Genomic DNA, 18,694 nt, shown 5'->3' on the forward strand with positions numbered 1-18,694 from the left:
CGGCATCACAAGCCAAAGGCCTTCTTCTGGGCGGCAGACTCGGCTATCCAACCGCCTCCTGAACTCAGCAGCGCCAAAGAGGTTCGGCCTTGTTCCTCCCTCCTTCTGCTCCCCATCGCCCCCTCAGTGTGCCAACCGGGAGGTTGGAGCTCATTTTGATTTCTCTCTCACCCACCCATCCCCCATCAGCTATCAGCCACCAGGTCCTACCAAGTCTCCCTCCCAAATCTCCTGTCATCACCAGATGTCCGGGAGACCACGAAGGTCAGCCATTCTTGAAGCCCCCACCACAGGGGTCTTTTCTCAACCCCACTCCCCTCTCTGCTGAGAGCCTTCCAACAGCTGCAGGGTAAAGTCCGAATTCCTGGTGGGGGTGGGGCTGCAAGGCTTCAAAGGTGCCACATCTTATACTTCCACCTATGCACCTCTATCACAAACAGCCTGTGCCATCCTGGGCTGAGGCATCTGTACCCTCCTGCCAGCCTCCTGTCCCAGACAGCGACCTCCCCAGGGCTGAAGCTATGCCTCGGTCACCTGTAGAATCGAAGACTCATCTGGCACTTGGCAGGTATTCAACCAATTCATACTTAGTGAATGCGGGGAAGGGTAGGACCTGCTTCTCCTGCCTCCTCCGAGAGGAAAACAGGCAGGCTCACCTTTCAGGAAATTCCTTCTCTAAACGCTGCTTTGAACAACTAAGAGCAGAGTGGGGTTTCCTTCCCAGGAGAGAACCAACTCCCCACTCCTGAGGTGTGCTGGGGATGGGCTGTCAGGAAGGCCTACAGCGGACACCTGAAGAAAGCAGTACAGGGAGTGTGGTATTATACCTATTACACAGGGATGAAACAGGACCAGAGATGCTAAGCGACTTGTTGAGGTCACACAGTGCATTAAGGACACAAGTGGGACCAGGCAGAGCCTCTCTGCCAACACCCAAGTCTCTGGCAGATGCCTGTTCCTTCTTGAGGAGGCACCACCTCCACCATCACCTGGGTCCCCCTCCCCCAACACACCACTGCAACTGCTAGAAGCTGGGGGAGGGCGGAGCAAAGATACCACCCTGCAGCGCCCATGGCTGCTGGAGTGGTTTCTCTTCTCAGGAAGTACCCAGGTTTGGGGTCTTCTCCTACTCCTTCTTCCGCCCTGGTCCTGGGCTCTGGGGTGGTGTCCCTTGGGCAGACCTGCAGAGCCGGGACTCAGGGAAAAGGGCGCTGCTGCCCCTCAACATACTCTTGCACACGCTCTGGGCCAGGCCCTGTGCGGGAGGCGGGGGTTCAGAAGGCAAGGCCAGTCCTCCACCTCGAGGAGCTCACCTTGGAGGAACAGACACTCCCACCATCACCAGGACAGAGAATGTTGAGAGGCCCAGAGCGCGCCGCCGAGAACTGAGGGGCGCCGAGAGAAGGAGCGCAGACATCCAGGCATCTATCCCAGAGTCCGGCTGGCCGGCAGAGGCTCCGGTCACCAGGATCTCACGGTCCCCGCCCCTCACCCCCCGGACTCCCGGCCGACACTCCCTAGGCCCAGTCGCGGCTCCCCATCCCCACCCGCCGGATGCTGTTCTCCGCTCTAGCCACAAGGGGGCGAGCTGCCCCCTGCAGAAACCGGCGCGAAGGCCGCGCAGAGCCGGAGGAAAGGACATCGGATACCAAGTGGAACTCCGGCTAGTCTTGGTGGACAGCCTACTACGTGCCACGCTCGTCCACACCTCACCTTGTTGAAAGCTATCAACAACCTTAATCCTTAGGTATTGTCCTGCCTTTGCACACGAGAACACTAGGGCTGAGAGAATTAAGTGGCTCGTCAGCAGCTGGCCAGTGACCCAGCGGAGTCAAATTCGACTCTCTGTACCCTCAAATCCCGAGCTCTGCATTATAACCAGACCGGCAGAAGGAAGACTGAGGAGCTGGCTGACTGGGACCGTGCCTCCTTCCTCTGTACATCTCGGACTCTGTCCTGGCACGTGGTAGGCATCAATGTTTATTGTAACTACATTAAGTACAAAGAAAGAAATCAGAGCCTCACAAGCTTCAAGGGCCATCCAGCCCCCTTCCTCACCACTTTGGGTTAAAGGACAAACTCAGACTCTGAGAGAGGGAGTGAATTGCCCACCATTATTCCGCTGGTGGCAGATGTCACAGGGGGTCTGCATTCTCCTCCTCTCCCCTCCGAAAAGTTCCTAAAGTTCAAGACCCCAGAGCCGCCGGCAGAATTCTGAGGATAAGAGTGTTTCTAAAACATGTTCTATTTTCGATTTCTCAAATTAACATTTGAGAAAGAAAATACTATAACTGGACTTCTTTCTGAAATAAACCCAACAAGTTTTTTTTTTTTAAAGAGGGAACTGAAATGTTGGAAGCAGCCAAAAAGGAAGCAGAACCTGACTTTCTTAACCATTATCTCGTCCGAACACCCAAACTCCAGGAAGAAAGGCGAAGCAGGTGAGAACCAGATGCAGGCCCACAATCCCCTATTTCACGCCAGATGCGTTTCAGAGTGGTTCGGATTTTAGAAAGGCACTACGGCGCAGACACCTGCTATTAGTTGACATAACGCTCCCAGCTTGGCTCTAATCAAGTTCATTTGCATTTATGCAGCAAAATTTGAATATTCACACTAAATGGGGTAACAACAACAAAAAAAGACCATCAATGGTCTCACATCAGTTCAAGTCATCAACTGAATTACGAAAAATCTTTCGGTTCCAGAGAGTTTTGGCACTTCGGAATTGCAGGTGAGAAATTGTGAGCCTGTACCCCTCATTTCGTGGTTGAGGAAAGTGGGGCTCGGTGTGAGGGAGCTGATCCAAAACCCGCGGATATTGCTGCTCCGCATTGAACCCGATGCCAAGCCGAGTGGGTCTCCCCCGCCCGCCTCCGGCTACCCGCTCCCAGCGGTGTACCTGCCCGGGGCGCTCCTCTCGCGGCGGGCCGCGCACGTCCTCGATGGCCTCGTACACGTTCTCAGAGTCGCTGCGCACCAGGGGCCGCGGACACACCCAGGAGCCCGCCACGCTGCAGGCCTTGAAGCGGCCGTCGCTCCCCAGGAGGCCGGCAGGGGGCGCGGCGGCGGCGCGCGCCAGGTCGTCCAGGGACTGCGTGGGCCTCACCCGCGCAGCAGGCCGCGTGTACAAGCTGGTGGGCAGGCCCGGCGCCAGGCTGCTGTGCTGGGTCGCCGCGCCACGCAGCGCAGGGCCACACAGGGAGCCCGCACGACCGCGGGGCTCGGTGGACGTGCCGTCGGAGCTTGTGGGCACCGTCGCGCTCACGAAGCGGTAGTCGTAGGCAAGCGGTTCCGGGGCTGCAGGGCCGGGGTGAGGCGCGGGCAGCGGCGGGGCGGTGACAGGGTCGCCGATCGCCGGCAGCTCGCGCACGTACTGTGCCGGCAGGTAGAAGGGGCGTCCGCCAGGCTCTCGTCGCACATGCCACCAATGCTCTGTGCTGCGGCGCAGCAGCCGGTAGCGCTCGTTGGGCTGGATGGCGACGCGGCGTCCGTCCTTGCCCGTGTACTCGAAGGGGTGCTCCACCAGCACGTACACGTCCCCCTCGACGTCCGCAGCCATCGCGGCCACGGCCTCTCCCTGTGGACAGCAAGGAGGAGCAAGGAGGTCAGGTCCACGGAGCCGGGAAGCTCACAGCACTAGAGAAGACCTTGATTCCGAGTCCCGAAGTTGTATTCGTCGTGTAAATTTAGGCCTCAGTTTTCCTGTCTCTAAAACGGGAGACTTGGATAAAATAATCACTTAGGTTCGCATTCTTATAACAGTGATGGAATTAGGACAATGCTTTCATTCTGTGGCGTTGGTTACTAAATTTGAGCCTCACTTCAATCCCTTGGGGTGGAGATTATGGGTAATACTGGTCCAATTTTACAGCTAGGGACGCTTTGGCTCAGATGGGGCGATTGCCCGCGATAAAGTCGACGCCACAATTTGCCTAAAAGTTGACTGGGCCTCAGTTTCCCGGTCTGTGACGTGGAAAGAACAGCCCATTCCCCGCGCCGTCCCGTCCTAACACCTGCAGCCCTCAGGGAATCCGCGTCCACAGTGTCTCTTCCCTCCAGGCGTCTGTGCCCCGGGCCGGAAGGGTCAGGGTTGGGGCGCCAGCTCTGGGAGCGGCCCCGCGCCGCTCTACCCTGGGAGTATCCCTTCTCTGCTTAGTCTAAGAGCCTGGGCGTAAGGGGCCGCGACTGCGAGCGCCTGGGAACCGGTTCTCTCGGTTTTTCTTTTCCTCCCCCAGCGACTGCGCCGCAGACCTAAACTTGGAGCCCCGCCCGCCCAGACCGGCCCGCACCGCCCCTGCTCTCCAGCTCCCACCTCCACCTCCGCACCCCCTGTGGCCTGCCTACAAGCCCTGCGATCTCTATACTGCCACATGAGAGGGGCTCCTAGAGAACGCACTGTGTCAGTGACTACCCATGCGGTGTCTCCGAGATCCTCATAGTTCTACTGGAGTGATCATCACAAACCCCACTCACTCCATGCCGGCTCAGCCTGGCTCCTGGTGTGGGAGGGGGTCAGAGCCTAACTAAATCTGCCTGCGTCCCTCCATCAAAGCGAGGCGTCCATGGCTTCCTCCGGAAATGATCGGTCCCTTCAAGCCTTCACACTGACCACACCTTCTGCCCCACAAAGGTGGCCAGGAACCAGCAGTTGGGAGCTCAGTTGCTTGCTGAGGCTGAGGGAGCCAAGTAACAGGGTCCTGCCGCAGGGCGCATAGCGCTCCTTCTCTACTTTCTCAAGCTTTCCTCGATGAGAGAAGAGGTGTAAACTGAGTCACTAAGCACACGCGGCCCTGGAGGTGGGGTCGGTGAGCTGCCAGGAGCTAAACCAACAAAAGCCGCGAGGACACCCCATCTCCTCACCTCCTGCCCACCCCCTCCACCTCCCGCGGCTCACTCACCACGGTAGGGCGGGCGGCTGGGAGCCCATGGGCTGGATGGGCGGAGCCGGCGGATGGACGCAGGTTAGTCCCCTGCCATCTCGTTGGGCGGGGCTTCCAAGGGCTAGACTTAGAGAGACCTCGCGGGGCAGGAGCTGGCAAGGGAAGCAAAGAGGGAGAGGGACCCTCAGGAGGGCTGCTCCCAATCACCAAAGCAGCTGTATCTGGGAGGGGCGAGGAGGAGCCTGAAAGAGTCTGGGCCGGTGAGGACATTGGAAGCGGGGCCCGGAGCAAGAGAAGGCATGAGGGAGGGGCAGTGGCAGGGAGGGCTGTGACTGAAGCGGCGCTAGCAGGTCGCAAGCAGAGCCTAGGGAAGGTATTGTCCTGCCCCTACCCTGCCCCCGCCCCCCACGAGGGATCTGCTGTCCGCAAGCCTCTGCGTCCCGGGGATTGCTCGACCTGCGCTGGTTGTCTCGCCCGGGCGTTCCCAATCTGAGCGAGGCCTCTTGCATTCTGAATCACCAACTACAAGCCCTTTCCAGCCGGATTGCAGGCACTACCGGCTCCGGGCCCACCTCCGCCCTCCCCCAGGCCCTGTCCCGGAGCAGCTCAGCCCGGCCTGGAAAAGCTCGGAGAGGGTTCCCACGGCAGAGACGCACACCAGAGCGCAGGAGCTTGGGCCCAGGGGGGAGGATACCCGGGCCTCGTCTCCTTCCCTGACCCTGGAAGAGCGAAGAGAAGGGGAGGAAAGCGGGGAGCGGGGAGGATCCCTGGAGTTCGAGGACGAACCCTTCGCCAGGAGGTTCCCTGCGTCCACTGCTCCGGCGACGCGAGCCACAGCGGCGCCAACGCCTGGGTCGGCGCTGGGGCCCTTCCTGCCCCCAGACGGGGGCCGCCCTTCGCCTCTCCCGTTCTCCCGATGGGCGGGGGGACCCGTCCCGCACGGCCTCCCCCGGGCCCGCGCAGCTCCCGTCCCAGCGCGGTGCGAACGCGGGCAGGCGCCGGGTGCTCCCGGGTGAGGACCCGCCACCTGCGGCACCCCAGCCACTACCCCTGGCTCAGCAGCCCCCTCCCGGTCCGGCGCGGCTCTGGCACCTCGGGGTGTCCACTCGCTAGCCTCGCCTCCACTTGTGCCGGCAGGCGCGCGTGGGCTCGGCGTCCGGCGCTCCCTCCTCCACCGCTCAGCGCCCGCGCTGCCGGGTTTCCTGTTCAACAATATAGCGAGGGAGGCACCAGCGGAGAGCACCCGGCAGAACTTCCTCCCGGGCTGGGGCTGGGCTGCGGCTGCGAGAGACAATCCCCGGTGTCCTGGCTTCCTGTCCCCTCTGGGCCGGGCCAGCGCCCCAGGAGCAGAGACGCCACCCCTCCCCCTGCACCTCTTGGGATCCTGGGCCACACCTGGCAGTCTCCCCCGAGGTGGAGGCAGCAGGACCAGGACGGTGGGATAAGGGGGCAAGGAGCCTCCGCACTAATTTCTGGCCAGATTTCCCTCCCACTGCTTGATCCCCACCCCCTCCTTGATCTTCGTCGCGGAGGAGGGCCACCCTCCAATCTGTCTATAGGGTAACCTCAGAGCAACCTCCTGGGGCTGGACTCAAGATCCTCGCCGAATCGCTGCGTCTGTTTTTCTTTCCTGTAAATGGGGACAGTAACACCTACTTCATAGGATTGTTGGGAAGATTAAAAGAGATCCACCAAGAACAATTATTGTAAGAACACACAATATATTAGTTATGATTATCACAACTTTTATTATGAGAGGAGGTGTCCTCTTTGGGGTTGGACTGAGGTCTCCAGACCTCCTTTGGTGGGGAGGGGGACAGGTGTCCTCAGAGGCACTTTGCTGAGGATGAAGGCAGAGTCCAAAGGCAAGGTAGGTCACATGTCCCTGGACCTCTGGTGGGCCTGCCAAACACCACCCCCCAAAACAGGTTTCTCTTACATTCCTGAAGCCCACCACCTACTGCCTCCTGGAGGGAAGTGAGCTGAGCTCATGGGATGGGCAGAGGGCTGAAAGAACAGGAAACTGCAGACCTGAATGTCATCTTTTTCAGCCCCATTTTCCTGCAACCTGATTTCCTTGCGGGTTAGTCTGTTTCTTTCTTCTGTCCACACAATGGGCAGTGGTGGTCTTCTCCCTGCAGGAACCCCCTAGACTTCTCCTGGAATTTCAGAGGAAGATCTGCAGCCAAGTAAATGCCACTTTGAGCCCGCAAACCACATACCCTGAATTAGGGACCCTGCACTAACTGCCCATTCTTCCTGAGACCCTTCTCTCTCAGCCCAGTGGGAAATACAGTCCAAGGTTTCACACGTTCGTGTCAGGAGTCTGTGCTTTGACATTTAAGGCACAGGAAAGAAGTCATTGTGGTGGAATGTCAGGCATCAGCTTCAGTTGTTACTTTACGTATGGGTGTAATTGAGTAAACCTCCCAAAGCCCCTGAAATCTGGCCCTACAGGGTCCCTGCTTCCTCAGAGTAGCAAGGGTAGCTATAGACTAGCTTGTTACTTCCTCTCCTTCACGCCCCCTGCTTGTAACTGTTCCCCCTTCCCGTGCCTAGGGACTAACGGGAGAGTGAAGGAGAGTGGAGCCCTCTCAGATGGTAATGGCTGACCCGTGGTCTCCCCAAGTCAGTGGCAACATTAAGATTCAGAAGCAAGGCCGGAGATTAGAAAGATCAGATCTTTACTGCAAAATCATTCAAAAATCACATGGCAGCAGTTTCTTCAATACATTGCAAAGCACTCCTTGGGGCCAAGGCCCCTCATTGCAGTTTATTGCATAACTCAACATTTTAAAAATAGTGTGGCCACTTCTGAGGTTCACATCAGCTTTCCGTTGGTAGTGGGGGTGGGGGGTAAAAGTCACTTCATTTGAAAGCATCAGCAGCTTTTGGTAAAGAGGAGAGGGTCAGCTCTAATGCTACTAATCACCAGGAGGGTAGGAGTAGGGGGGACTGAAGCGAGCTCTTCCAGGGCCACACTCCTGCCACCTCCTAGGGCAGATCTTCTGGAACATAGAATGTACTCACAGGCCCAAGGAAACAAGGCCAGATTCAAGTGGCACTGCCCACCCCAGGCTGAGCTCCTGCCCACTCAGGGCTCTGGGCGATTCCGGCTCTGATCAGGCTGTTTGTGCTGGAGCATTAATGCTGCTGTGAGGGCGTGGGATGGGGATAAGGATCCACTTTCCGGTTCCGGAGGCTTTGGTGTACCAGGCACAGGTGTGCACCATCTTCCTTGAGGGGACAGAGAAGCTGTGTGACAGCCCTCTCCCCCACCTACCTAGTACCTCCTCTGTTCTATTGCACAATTTATCCAGCTCCACAGGGCTGGGCAGGTGACTCAGCAGACGAATCACCTCAAGGGAGAGGTGGGAGTAGGTTCATCTCTTGACAGTGACAGGTGGATCTCCACTTGAGGGCCCCAATCCAAGCTGAGCGCAGAGAGGATGGCCAGAGGATCCCAGGGCTGCTGGGTCCAGGAGAGGTAGGGGAAGGCAGCAGAGAAATCATGCCTAGAATTCCCCCACACCCCAGGGGTCTAAATATCACATTAAAAACAATTCCAGAATCCCACCCCATCCCAAGACCCTCTCAAAAGGCAATGGTGCTCCAAAGAAATTTTCTAGTCATTGGCAGTGCCCCTCCTGGGCCAGTCCAGCAAAGCTGTGTGAATTCATGGCTTTGTAAACTGAGATAAAGCATCGTTCCACAAGGTGCTTCTCCCACAGGTCCCTGCACATCTCAGCGGCAGGGCTGGCACTTGCTGCCCTTTCTGTGTGTCCAGCCTTCCTCTGTCCCAGCAGGGGTCCGTCAGGTGGAGGTGGGTCCCCTGAGAGCATCTGCAGCAGCACCCTGTCCATCTGGCTGCTTGTGTGTGGTAAGAGCTGAGGAGGGCATGGGGCAGGGCAGTGGGCAAGGTGACAGCCCTTCCCTGGACTAAGGAAGGTGCAAAGTGCTGACAGTGCTGGTTCCGAATCATCCCCCTTCTCCTGCAGGGACCAAGATTCAGGCTACAGAAGAGCCAGGGGGCTCTGACATGAAGAAAGGTGATGGGCTTTTCAGGTGGGGAGGATGAGGGCAGAGAGTAGAGACGGGGAGGAAGCAGGTGGTCATCGGGACTGACCCCACCTGGCCTCATGGGCAGTTTGGCACGTTGCGCTCGAGCTGTTGGCAGCGAGCGCCTGGCAAGTGAAGGAAAGGCACCTGGTCCCGCTGACGGGCTCTGTCTCAGGGGTGGCCTGCCCGCCCAGCTGCCCACCCGCCTGCGGACCAGGCCTGAGCAGTTGCTGCGCATCTGCTCAGGGTGAGAATGCCTGGATTACTTGGGTGACTAGTGTAGGATTAAGAATAAAAAAATAATTTCTGTTGAAATATGAAGGGAAAAAAACCCCACCTTAAAAAACTAGACCTTTTAATCAGGAACGTGGAATTGCAAAGTCTTGTTTCCACAGCGTGGGAACAGCCCTGCGGGAGGTGCCACATCAGCACAGTGAGCCAGGGCCTGATTAGAGCAAAGACCCCCACACCCCAGACAGGGGGCGTCTGCTGGTGTTCCCACTTCCTGGAGCAGATGTGAAAGTGCAGGGGACATCATCAAGGGCTCCCTCTGGTAGGCTCATGCTCTGGTCACATCTGAGAGTCTTCCTGACAAGGGAGACAGCTGTGACACCTTGAGAGAGTAGCCTGGCTGAGGGCAAACCCAGCTGGTATGGCTGAGCTGAACCCTCACCCTGAGGCCTTCCAGGTGGGGACAGGAGACTGGGTTAGGCGACAGTGTTCTGTTCTCGGTACTTGCGCCGGCGGGCACAGCGGGGGCAACCCTTCTTCACCACGGCCTGGCAGCTCTGGTGGAAGACGGTCTTGCATTCACTGCACCTGGGAGGAAGCGGCAAGTGCTCCTTGTGCCAATGGGCCGGAGGCCTCCCCTGGGACCTGAGGCTGGCTAGTTTTCATGATCAGACCCCGCGGTCAGGCTGTGTTCTACCCACAACCACAGGCATGTGGGCGCTACTTCTCCTTCCCGGGACGAGAGAGCCTTGCAGCAATGCTTCCCCTAGGTCGCGTGATACACACGGTACTCTCTCTTTCATTTTTATAAATCTGCTGAGACTCACTAAATGACTTCTTCCTATGTTTAAGGCACTCTGCAGTTTAAATAACTCAGCTCTAGGTCTGTTCAGGGGCTGAATCCGGGCCAGGGGACACCTACTGAAAATGAATTAATGCTCCCACCAGTTCAGGTTTCCACTCCCACACGGGTTGGAATGGAGGTTTGATGAATTTTTTCATTTAACAGCTTCTGGTAATGAGCAACAACTGGGGACAAGAACAATTATGACAGGAGCAGAGGCAGGGGTAGGCACCACCTACGAGGTACCCGCTTTGTGCTGGGCCTTATGCCAACTCTCCAGGACAGTAACTCATTCAGTCCCTCCTCAATCCATTCAGATGACAAAACTGAGGCCCAGGGAGGCCTCCCACTGACAGAGCCAGCAGCCACCTTGTCTCCAGGAAGATGATAGCTCAGGAGAAGCAGGGGAGCTCTGTGAGGGCTTGTCTTGTCCCTAGCTGGACTAGGGCTGGTCATGACTGCCCAGGGTGTCAGCTGCTCTGGACAACCTCACCGCTCCGTGGCACTGGCACAGAGGGGCTGTTCTGTGCTCTTGAATAATGGTGCAGGGCTTGCCACCCTGGAACACTGGGGCCAGCTGTGGGTGGGGGTGAAGGTGGGGTGGCTGGCTGGGTGTCCCACATACCTGACTGTGGTGTCAAACTCAAAGGGGAAGATGATGTCATGGTGGTGGCAGATCTGGCAGATGAAGCCACGCTGGGTGCACAGGTCGCAGTGGTACACGTGATGGGAGGCAAATTCGATGAGGGCCTTGAGGAATCCTTCATACACCCCCTCTGCAATCTGTGAGGGCAAGTGCAGGCCTTTTAGGCAGCTGTGCTGAGGCTGTGGCCATCTGCACAACATGGCCTGCTGCTGCCCATGGCACCCTGCCTGAGGACTTGTACCCCAACAGAAGTGTCTTTCCACTTGGGCAAGAAATCCCCCCTGAATCAGGCCGAGCAATGCAGACGTCCAGCCCTTGTGCATCCTGGGGATAACAGGATTGACAGGTGAGACCCAAACCCACTGTTCCTTCCCCTGAGGAAGTGGATGTCCCAACCTCTCAGCCCTGTGGCCTTTTCTCCCTCTGCCCTCCAAGCCAGGGATGAGTCCAGATGCAGGGCAGGGGCTGAGGCACCCCAGTGACCCTGGGCTTTGCTGGCGTGCCTGCTTATTCTGGGAGAGGGCTGGGGGCTCACTCACTGCCCCAGAAAGCAAAAGACAGTGGGACACCCATTCCAAGGTCCTGAGAAACTGAAGAGGGCCGTCTTGCCTCAGCAAACTCAGGCACCACCCCCCCGTCTCCCTTTCTGATTTCCCCAGAATGGGGTCTCTCTGGAGAGTTCTACGGGGATGATATCTCACCTGCTGGAGGTCGGCGACACTGTACTTGTGGGGAGACTCCAAGAGATAATTCCTGTAGTTGAGCCTTCAAAGAAAACACAAGAGGTTCCTTAAGAGGGTTGCCAAGCCCAAGGCTAGTCTGTTTGTTTTCGTCCCTCCACATTGCTGGCCAGGAGGAAAGACCTGCCTGGGCTGGCCTGGGCTGGCACCTGTGCTTCCAGGTGACTAGCTGTTGGGACCCTGGGCAAGCTGCTTAACCTCCCTGCGCTTCGGGTTTCCTCCCCTGAGAAATGGAGCTGTTTTGAGGATTAAATAATTTATCTAAAGCATTTGGCTTAGTGTATATAGCACATAGTAAACAATGAATAATTATCTACTATAGTTGATAACATTATATTGCATAACTGAAATTTGCTAAGAGTAGAACTTAAATGTTCTCACCAAAAAAATTATGTATAAATAAATAAACAATAAGGTGATGAGTGTGTTAATTAACCAGGTGTGAGGAATCTATTTACAATGTATACATTTATCAAATCACCATGATGTACATGTTAAATAATTGACAACTTTTATTTGTCAATTATACCTCGATAAAGCTAAAAAATTTTTAAATTATATAAACGAATAAAATACATGTCTATGAAAAATAATAATGAGGATGATGATGATGAAAGCTAATAATTGGTACCAGGAACTAGGCTGAGAGTTTTACATATATTAACTCTTTTAATCCTCACGGTAATCCTGTGAGGTTGGCACTATTATAATACCCATTTTGAGAAGGAGAGGCACAGAGAGGTTAAATAACTTGCCTACAGCTACTAAGTGGCAGAGCTGGGGTTTGGATGCAGGGATTTGGCTCCAGAGCCCGCGTCCTTATCCACCTAGTGAATGCCTGTAGATGTCAGCTACTGTCGTTCCTGCCACCATTACATACCAGGGACCATGCTGGGGATAGAAATGCACAGGATGTGGCCTCCACCCTCCTACAGCCCCTGATCCAGCTGAGAGGCAGATATTTGAGCATCTGGTTTCGGTGCTATGTGAGAGGAACTGAGACCTGTCCTCAGCACCATGGCAGATCCTGTTTCAGAGGTGGGGAGACAGAGGACAAGGCTCAACCACCAACTGGGCTCCAGTTTCCACCTTGCCAGTGGCAGAGATCCCAGGCGTTACATCCTGAGGGATGGAGAGGAAACATCTGCAGAAATTCCCCTGGTACAAAAGCCTGCCTGGCCTTGCTATGCGTGTCTTTGTGGTGCTGGATTTGGGGGCGGGGGAAGTGGGGGTGTTCCGAATACAAGGAAGCTTGGGAACCTGCCCCAGGATGCTCCAGACGCCTGGGGGCAGGATGACGCCAGGCCCGGGGGCACCTGGAATTTGGGCTTGGCCATGGCTCACCCCACGGCCTCAGTTGTGTTCTGGGGGGAACCCAATCTAGGGTGGACACAGTGAGTCCCACCAAGCAGCTGGGCAGGCCGCACTGTGTCCCGTGGGGTAAGGACACTGCCGACCAGCCGCTCAGTTCACTATGCTGGTCTCCACAGGAAAACCCCAGCTTTCTGAGAACAGGAAGCCACTATTTATCACCAGGAAAACGCAGTGGGGGGGAATGCAGGGTGGGAGTGGGGGACTGTTGCACAGGCTGTCCTTGAACTGGCAGGAAGGGTGGAGCTGATTTGGATGGAGAGTCTCCTCTGTCACCTGCCATCTGCTCACAGTCATGGAAGGCCCGGGGGCCGGCCAGGCCCAGGGCCCACCCTGCAAGCCACCATGCCCGGGGCCTGTCACACTCAGACAGGCCTGACAACTGATGTGGGAAGTAAAGTCAGAGAAGAGTTCCCCTTTGCTGGTGGCAGCCGCCTGGCTGGGTCCGCTGAGGGAAAAGGGATCCCAGAGCTGCCCGTTACTTCTCAACCTTCCTCATCCTCTCACTCTCCATGCTGGCCACGCGGTCCAGGCCTCCTCGCCCACAGCAGCCTGGGTGCCACTGCTGCCAAAGTGGGTCTTTTCTAAACTCTCAGTCAGAATGAGATAGTCCCATGCTCAAAATCCTTCAAGGTCTGGCCCCCGTACCCACAATCTAGCTGCACTCAGCCCCTCGTGGATCCTGGCGAGTTGCATGCCCTCCCACTCCATGCCACAGGCCCCCTTAGCCAGGAAAGCCCTTCCCATTTCTTTAGTTATTCTTCTAAACCCCAGTTAACTACATGTGGGATGCCATCTGTGCTGTGGCACTGCTGTTTTCCTCTGTGTAAGGACAGAGTGAGGTCTGGAAGCACACTCCACTCTAACAGTACTGTGGGGGTGGGACTGGAGAAGGTGTGCTCCGAACTTTCTGCCTGATTCTTTCTTGTACTGTTTGAATACTATCCTTGTAAAGAAGAAAAGCATTTTCTTTTCCTTAATGAAGAAAGAAACTCCACCAACCCTCCACTCAGATGCCATCTTCTCTGGGAGCCTCCCTGGCCCTCGGGGCCCTGCCAAGGTGGGGTCAGGTGCCCTTCTTCACGGCACCTGCCACGCTAATCCAGGGCCATCTGTCTGCCTGTCTGTGTCCCTTCCCAGACTCTCACGCGGCCTTCGTCACAATTCAGGAAGGCTATGTGAACACAGGGATGACTGACCATTGTGTAGACAAGAAAGCCGAGGCTCAGAGAAGTGAAGCAACTTCCCTGAGTCACACAGCAGGTCTGAGGCCAGGCAAAGGCTGCTCGTGTGCTCTTTCCCATCTGCCCTGCTTCTATACGGGGACTTATACAGGCATTGCCCTGCCTTCTGGTAGGCCAGGCACACAGTAGGTATGCAGGGCTGCTGCCCAAAGATGAGAACAGCAGGGCCAGGGAGAAAGAGGCGGGACTGCCCCCAGCACAGGTCAGCCCAGGCAGGTCAGTAAGGCCAGTGACCAATCTCAGCAGGGTGGGGACGGGTGAGTGGGAACAACACCCAGGATTCAACCCGAGTAGGCAGCTGGTCTGCTCAGGTCTGCAGAGACCCCCTGACTGGGTCAGGTGACAGGGTCCCACCTGACCTGAGATTTTACCACTCTGGTCATGGGGGACAGAGGAACAGACTCTGAAGCCCTGGGTCCTGGAATCTCAGAAAGGATGGGAGTGAGTGAAGACCCAGGCACCCAGCTGATGGCAGAGGTGGGTAGAGCCTCCCAGGAAGACAGCCTTCTAGGGCCCCTCATGGTGACCCTCAGAGGGCTGTTCTTCCAGGCCCTGCGAAGGAGACCTTTGACTAAGAGAGAGCTCCCTGCAGCAGCCCCCTCGAGAGTCCTAGGGGACCTGCACTGGGTACCGCCCTGGCCCTGAGGTGCCGTGAGGAAGCCAGGACAGAGGAGGTACGGCCCATCAGATAGGTGGTCTCTGTGCCACCTTTGTGGGGAGGAGTGGCTGGGGGGGCAGAATGTATAGGGGCTTGTGAGCTTCTTCAAGTCCCCAGAAACACAGCAATGAAGCCCCCTGGGCAGTAGGCACCAGCTCTTCCACTTGAGGCCTCTCGAGGGCCCCAGGATAGCACAGTCCCACAGAAGGCCACAGCCTGAGCTGCGACCTAGGGGCTAGGAGGTGTTTATGATGGGCACCGAAAGACCTTCTAAGTCTGTAGTGAAGCCCAGCATCACCTCCCACTCCCGAGCAGGCTCCCAGGCCCTGGGTACCGAGAAGCTTCTCGAAAGGCATCCTGAGGGTCCCGCCCCAATCTTGCCGTCTTCTGAGGATTGTGGGAGGGATGCTGCCATGGACGAGAGCAAAGCAGCCACGGGACGGAGGACCGGCCGGGGAAGGGAGAAGCCAGGGCAACCTGCCCTTTGTGTCTGGACCTCACTTGCTTCTCCAGCCTTCCTCTCGCCACATGCCCCGCTTCCCTTCTCACTCCCTCCGAAGTTCTCTCTGTTCTGTCCACGTATGGGGCCCACGCACATTGTTCTTTCTGTCTGGAACCCTCTTTCCTGCTTCTCTTCCCCTTCCTATTCCTACCGATTTTTCAGGTTTCATCTTAAATGCCAGTTCCTCCAGGAAGTCTTCCCCACTCTGCCCTGCTCCAATCCAGTTAGCCGACCCCCTCTGTACTGCCAGAACCTACCTCTCTTTCCTGGCCCTCAGCCCTGGCTGTAGCTGCAGCTGATTCATCTGCCTAACCTTCAAGAGGGCAGGACCCAGGCCTACCTTGCTCTATGTTGTATCCCACATACCTAGCCCAGTTCTGGGCATTTAGTATATTCTCAATAAATATTTGCTGCTTAGATGAATGAACACATGAACAAATAAAAGCCACTCCTAAAATGTATGGGGAATTCCCCGAGCCCAGTGGGCAGGAGATTTCCACCCAGCTCTGGCACGTCTCCCAAGAGGACACCTTGAGCATGCACTGGCCCTCTGCATGTGTATGTGTGTGCATGCGTGTCTGTGAGCATGCGTGTCTGTGTGTGTCCGTGTCCAGGGCGCTCACCTCTTGCTTAGCTCTTTGAGGGCTCCACTTCGGCACAGGCCCAGGTAATCCCCGAGAAGCTTCAGCTGCTCTCGGCTTCGCCCAATGAGGTGCATCCTCTCCTCATGCTGGTACAGAGATGCATTCACCAGCTGCAGGTTGATGAGGGGCTGGGTCTGTATCTGCGTCAAGAACTTCAGGGCCTGCCGGCAGATCTGGGCACCACCAGGCAGTGGGGGTGGGACAGAAAGGCCATCTGGTGAGCACCTCACTCACTCACCCTCCAACCACCCTCCAAGGGAAGTGGTGCCATCTTCATTTTACAGATGAGGAAACTGACGTTCAGAGAGATGAAGTGACTTGGCCTAGGCCCACAGCTCATACGAGCCAGGATTTGTACCCAATTTATCTGACCCCCAAACCACTCTCCATGGCACCAGCTCCTGATCCTCCTGGACCATCTGGGCCTCACAGACCCTTCCCATTATTTCCTGTCCTCCCAGCCCCCATTTTCCTGCCTAAAGGAAACAGGCACTGTCCCCTGGGCTGACTCAGTAACCAGGTGACTGGTGTGAGTCACGCTCCAACCACAGGAAGCTGCAGATCAGACATAGCTTAACAAGTGGTTTCCCCGGTTCCTCAGATCTTGCAGGCAGCACCACCTGGGTTCCCCCAAGTCTCCGTGTGGAGTTGAGTGAGCAATGTCAGCCTCTTCCACCTGACAGATAGGGCATTGAAGGTTCTACCCTCAGGCCCGACCTGATGGCGAAGCCAATTACTGTGCACATACTATTTGCTAGACACTGGGCTAAGGACCTTGACCGTATCCCTTCTTCATCCCGTTAACAACCCAAAGGGGAAGGTGTCATCATCTCACTTTATTGATGAGGAAACTAAGGCTCTGAGAAGCTAAAGTGGCTTATCTAACACACTTGTAGAAAGTGGAGCCCAGGTCTGAACTGAGGCATCATCTCTGCACACCAGGCAGCCACACCAACTAATGCGCAGCCTCTCTCCCCTGCAGTCTACCCCCTGCTGTGATAAGAAGGCTGGAGGAGATGAGACAGTCTCCTCTGTCAACTACTGTGTGGTGGTTAGGAGTCTGGCTTTCATGTTAGAATTGGATTTGAATCCTGGCTCTACCGTTTCCTAGCTGTATGACCCTGTGAAACTTTCCTAACCTCTCTGTGACTCAGTTTCCTCACGTGAAAAATGGAGAAAATAAAAGAACCTACTTTCTGGGATTATTTTAAATTTAGATTAAAAGATAACCTACATTCGCTTCTGGCATGTAGCGTACCCTCAGTGAATGGGGGCCGCCAGCAGACTCGGCGAATGCCTGCTGTGGCCAGCTTTCCCCTGGAGGGTCAGGAACGTAACAGGGCCCTCAGGAGATGGTTACTGGTGGGGCTGGGGAGGCCTCTGGCCTCCTGTCTCCCAGATCCCCCAGTATCTCTTACCTCCCTAGCAATGGAGGACTCCTTTTTCCCATTGCACAGAGCCGTGAGGTACCGCCCTTCGCTGAGGGGCAGCCCACCTGGCAAAGCGCAGGTGACCTAGGTCAAGCTGCTGGTCCCCAGCCTTGGCCCAGCCCTACCCAGGACTTGGCCTGAGGCCATGGGTGAGGCACAGATGAAATAATGCGCAGGAATGTGCATGGAAAATTGCCGAGCGCTGCAGGCGAGCCGGGGGCTTTGTGCTCCGCAGGGACGTTTTCTATCTCGTGGGCGTGGAAGTGACAGACCAAGAAAGAAGCCCCAGTCCTGGGCTCACGTCCTGCCAAGTGCCAGGCGGGCCTCGCACAAGCGGGTCAGCCAGAGGCCCCTAACCCGCGAGCCAGCCACTTTCTAGTTTGAATTTTCCTGTCTTTCCCAAGCCAGGGATCTTTGAGAGAGCGCTAAATATTTCCTGATCTCAGATATGCCGAGAAAAGCACTGTAATTTTCTAGTTGGAAAGGAAGTGGCACAAGAATTGCAGCAATGAATAAGGAGATGTCTCAACAGAAGTATCTGGGTGTTGTAAATAGTGAGTGTGTTCTGTGGACAAAGAGTTCTTTGCATCTGTAGTGATTTGGAGGTTTAATTTTCTCCACGTAGTTAAATACTTAACACTGAGGGTAGGGGTGGGGATGAGGTAACCAACAAAAATGCCAAAGTGAAGCTGACATCTTTAGGGCTCTTGGCCCCAGGAGGTGGAGGCTGGGGTGGCACAGACGCTGGGCGCCATGTCCCTTGCACTGGGATGAGCACATGTCCACATCCCAGGACGCACCAGTGGGCCTGGGTCTTGAGAGAAGCGAATAGCTTCCTCGTGTTTCTGTGTCTGTTTTAGAAAAAATCTGTGCCTTTGGGAGGAAGTCAAGTTTGTGCCGCTGGAGGCAAACCCTGGCCATGTGAATGAGGGGGCAGAAGGTGTGACGGTCTCAGGAGAGGGGAAGGGTACTAATGTAAGGCACTGTCTAAGTGGCTGGCGGGTAGCTTCTCCTCTAGTCCTCACACAAGCCCAAGACAGACACTGTTATAAATCCCCTTTGCAGATGAAGAAACTGAAGTTACATAATTTGCTCATGGAAACACAGCTAGAAAAGTGGGTAAGCTCATTTGGAGAAGAGGAAAACCTGAATGATCTTAGAACACATCTTATTCAAAAGCATTTGGCGAACATAATAAAGTACCCAAGATGTAATACTAAGTGAACGAACCACGTCATAAAGCAGTATGAGTCCAGGATAATCCCAGAAGGTAGATACGTATGTAAATAGATGCACAGTGTGGACAAAAAAGGGGCGTTGTATAAACCTAACTGACAGTAACCTCACAGGGTGACCTGATCGTCAGTCCCTACCTGGCCAGGTCATGGTGGGCATCACGCCCCACGCCTGTAACTTCTTTAGTAAAAGCTTTATCTTTGCCT

The 18,694-nt window shown here is 55.9% G+C and overlaps 2 protein-coding genes across 4 annotated transcripts in view; both read right to left on the reverse strand.

Moving 5' to 3' along the window:
- ARHGAP27 (Rho GTPase activating protein 27) overlaps nucleotides 1–6,324 on the reverse strand; it is a 28,071-nt gene extending 21,747 nt beyond the window's left edge. The window contains exons 1-4 of one of the 2 annotated variants that reach the window (XM_025045600.1): nucleotides 6,279–6,324; nucleotides 5,976–6,164; nucleotides 4,902–5,035; nucleotides 2,903–3,580 (exon numbers count right to left, since the gene is read on the reverse strand). In XM_025045600.1, the coding sequence (XP_024901368.1) occupies nucleotides 2,903–3,562 (660 nt within the window). In that variant the 5' untranslated portion in view covers nucleotides 3,563–3,580; nucleotides 4,902–5,035; nucleotides 5,976–6,164; nucleotides 6,279–6,324. Of the gene's footprint in view, nucleotides 1–2,902; nucleotides 3,581–4,901; nucleotides 5,036–5,669; nucleotides 5,922–5,975; nucleotides 6,165–6,278 lie in introns of those variants that run through there. The other variant, XM_015588082.2, reaches the window with a different exon arrangement.
- A 1,222-nt stretch (nucleotides 6,325–7,546) lies between these two features.
- The window catches only part of PLEKHM1 (pleckstrin homology and RUN domain containing M1), a 41,301-nt gene continuing 30,153 nt past the window's right edge, over nucleotides 7,547–18,694 (reverse strand). For both annotated transcript variants that reach the window (XM_025045599.1, XM_006910153.3), the window contains 4 exons: nucleotides 15,802–15,995; nucleotides 11,365–11,428; nucleotides 10,643–10,800; nucleotides 7,547–9,761 (listed from right to left, as the gene is read on the reverse strand). In XM_025045599.1, the coding sequence (XP_024901367.1) occupies nucleotides 9,650–9,761; nucleotides 10,643–10,800; nucleotides 11,365–11,428; nucleotides 15,802–15,995 (528 nt within the window). In that variant the 3' untranslated portion in view covers nucleotides 7,547–9,649. The remainder of the gene's footprint in view (nucleotides 9,762–10,642; nucleotides 10,801–11,364; nucleotides 11,429–15,801; nucleotides 15,996–18,694) is intronic.

This window comes from Pteropus alecto, unplaced genomic scaffold, assembly GCF_000325575.1.
Source record: "Pteropus alecto unplaced genomic scaffold, ASM32557v1 scaffold313, whole genome shotgun sequence".
Taxonomy (NCBI): domain Eukaryota; kingdom Metazoa; phylum Chordata; class Mammalia; order Chiroptera; family Pteropodidae; genus Pteropus; species Pteropus alecto.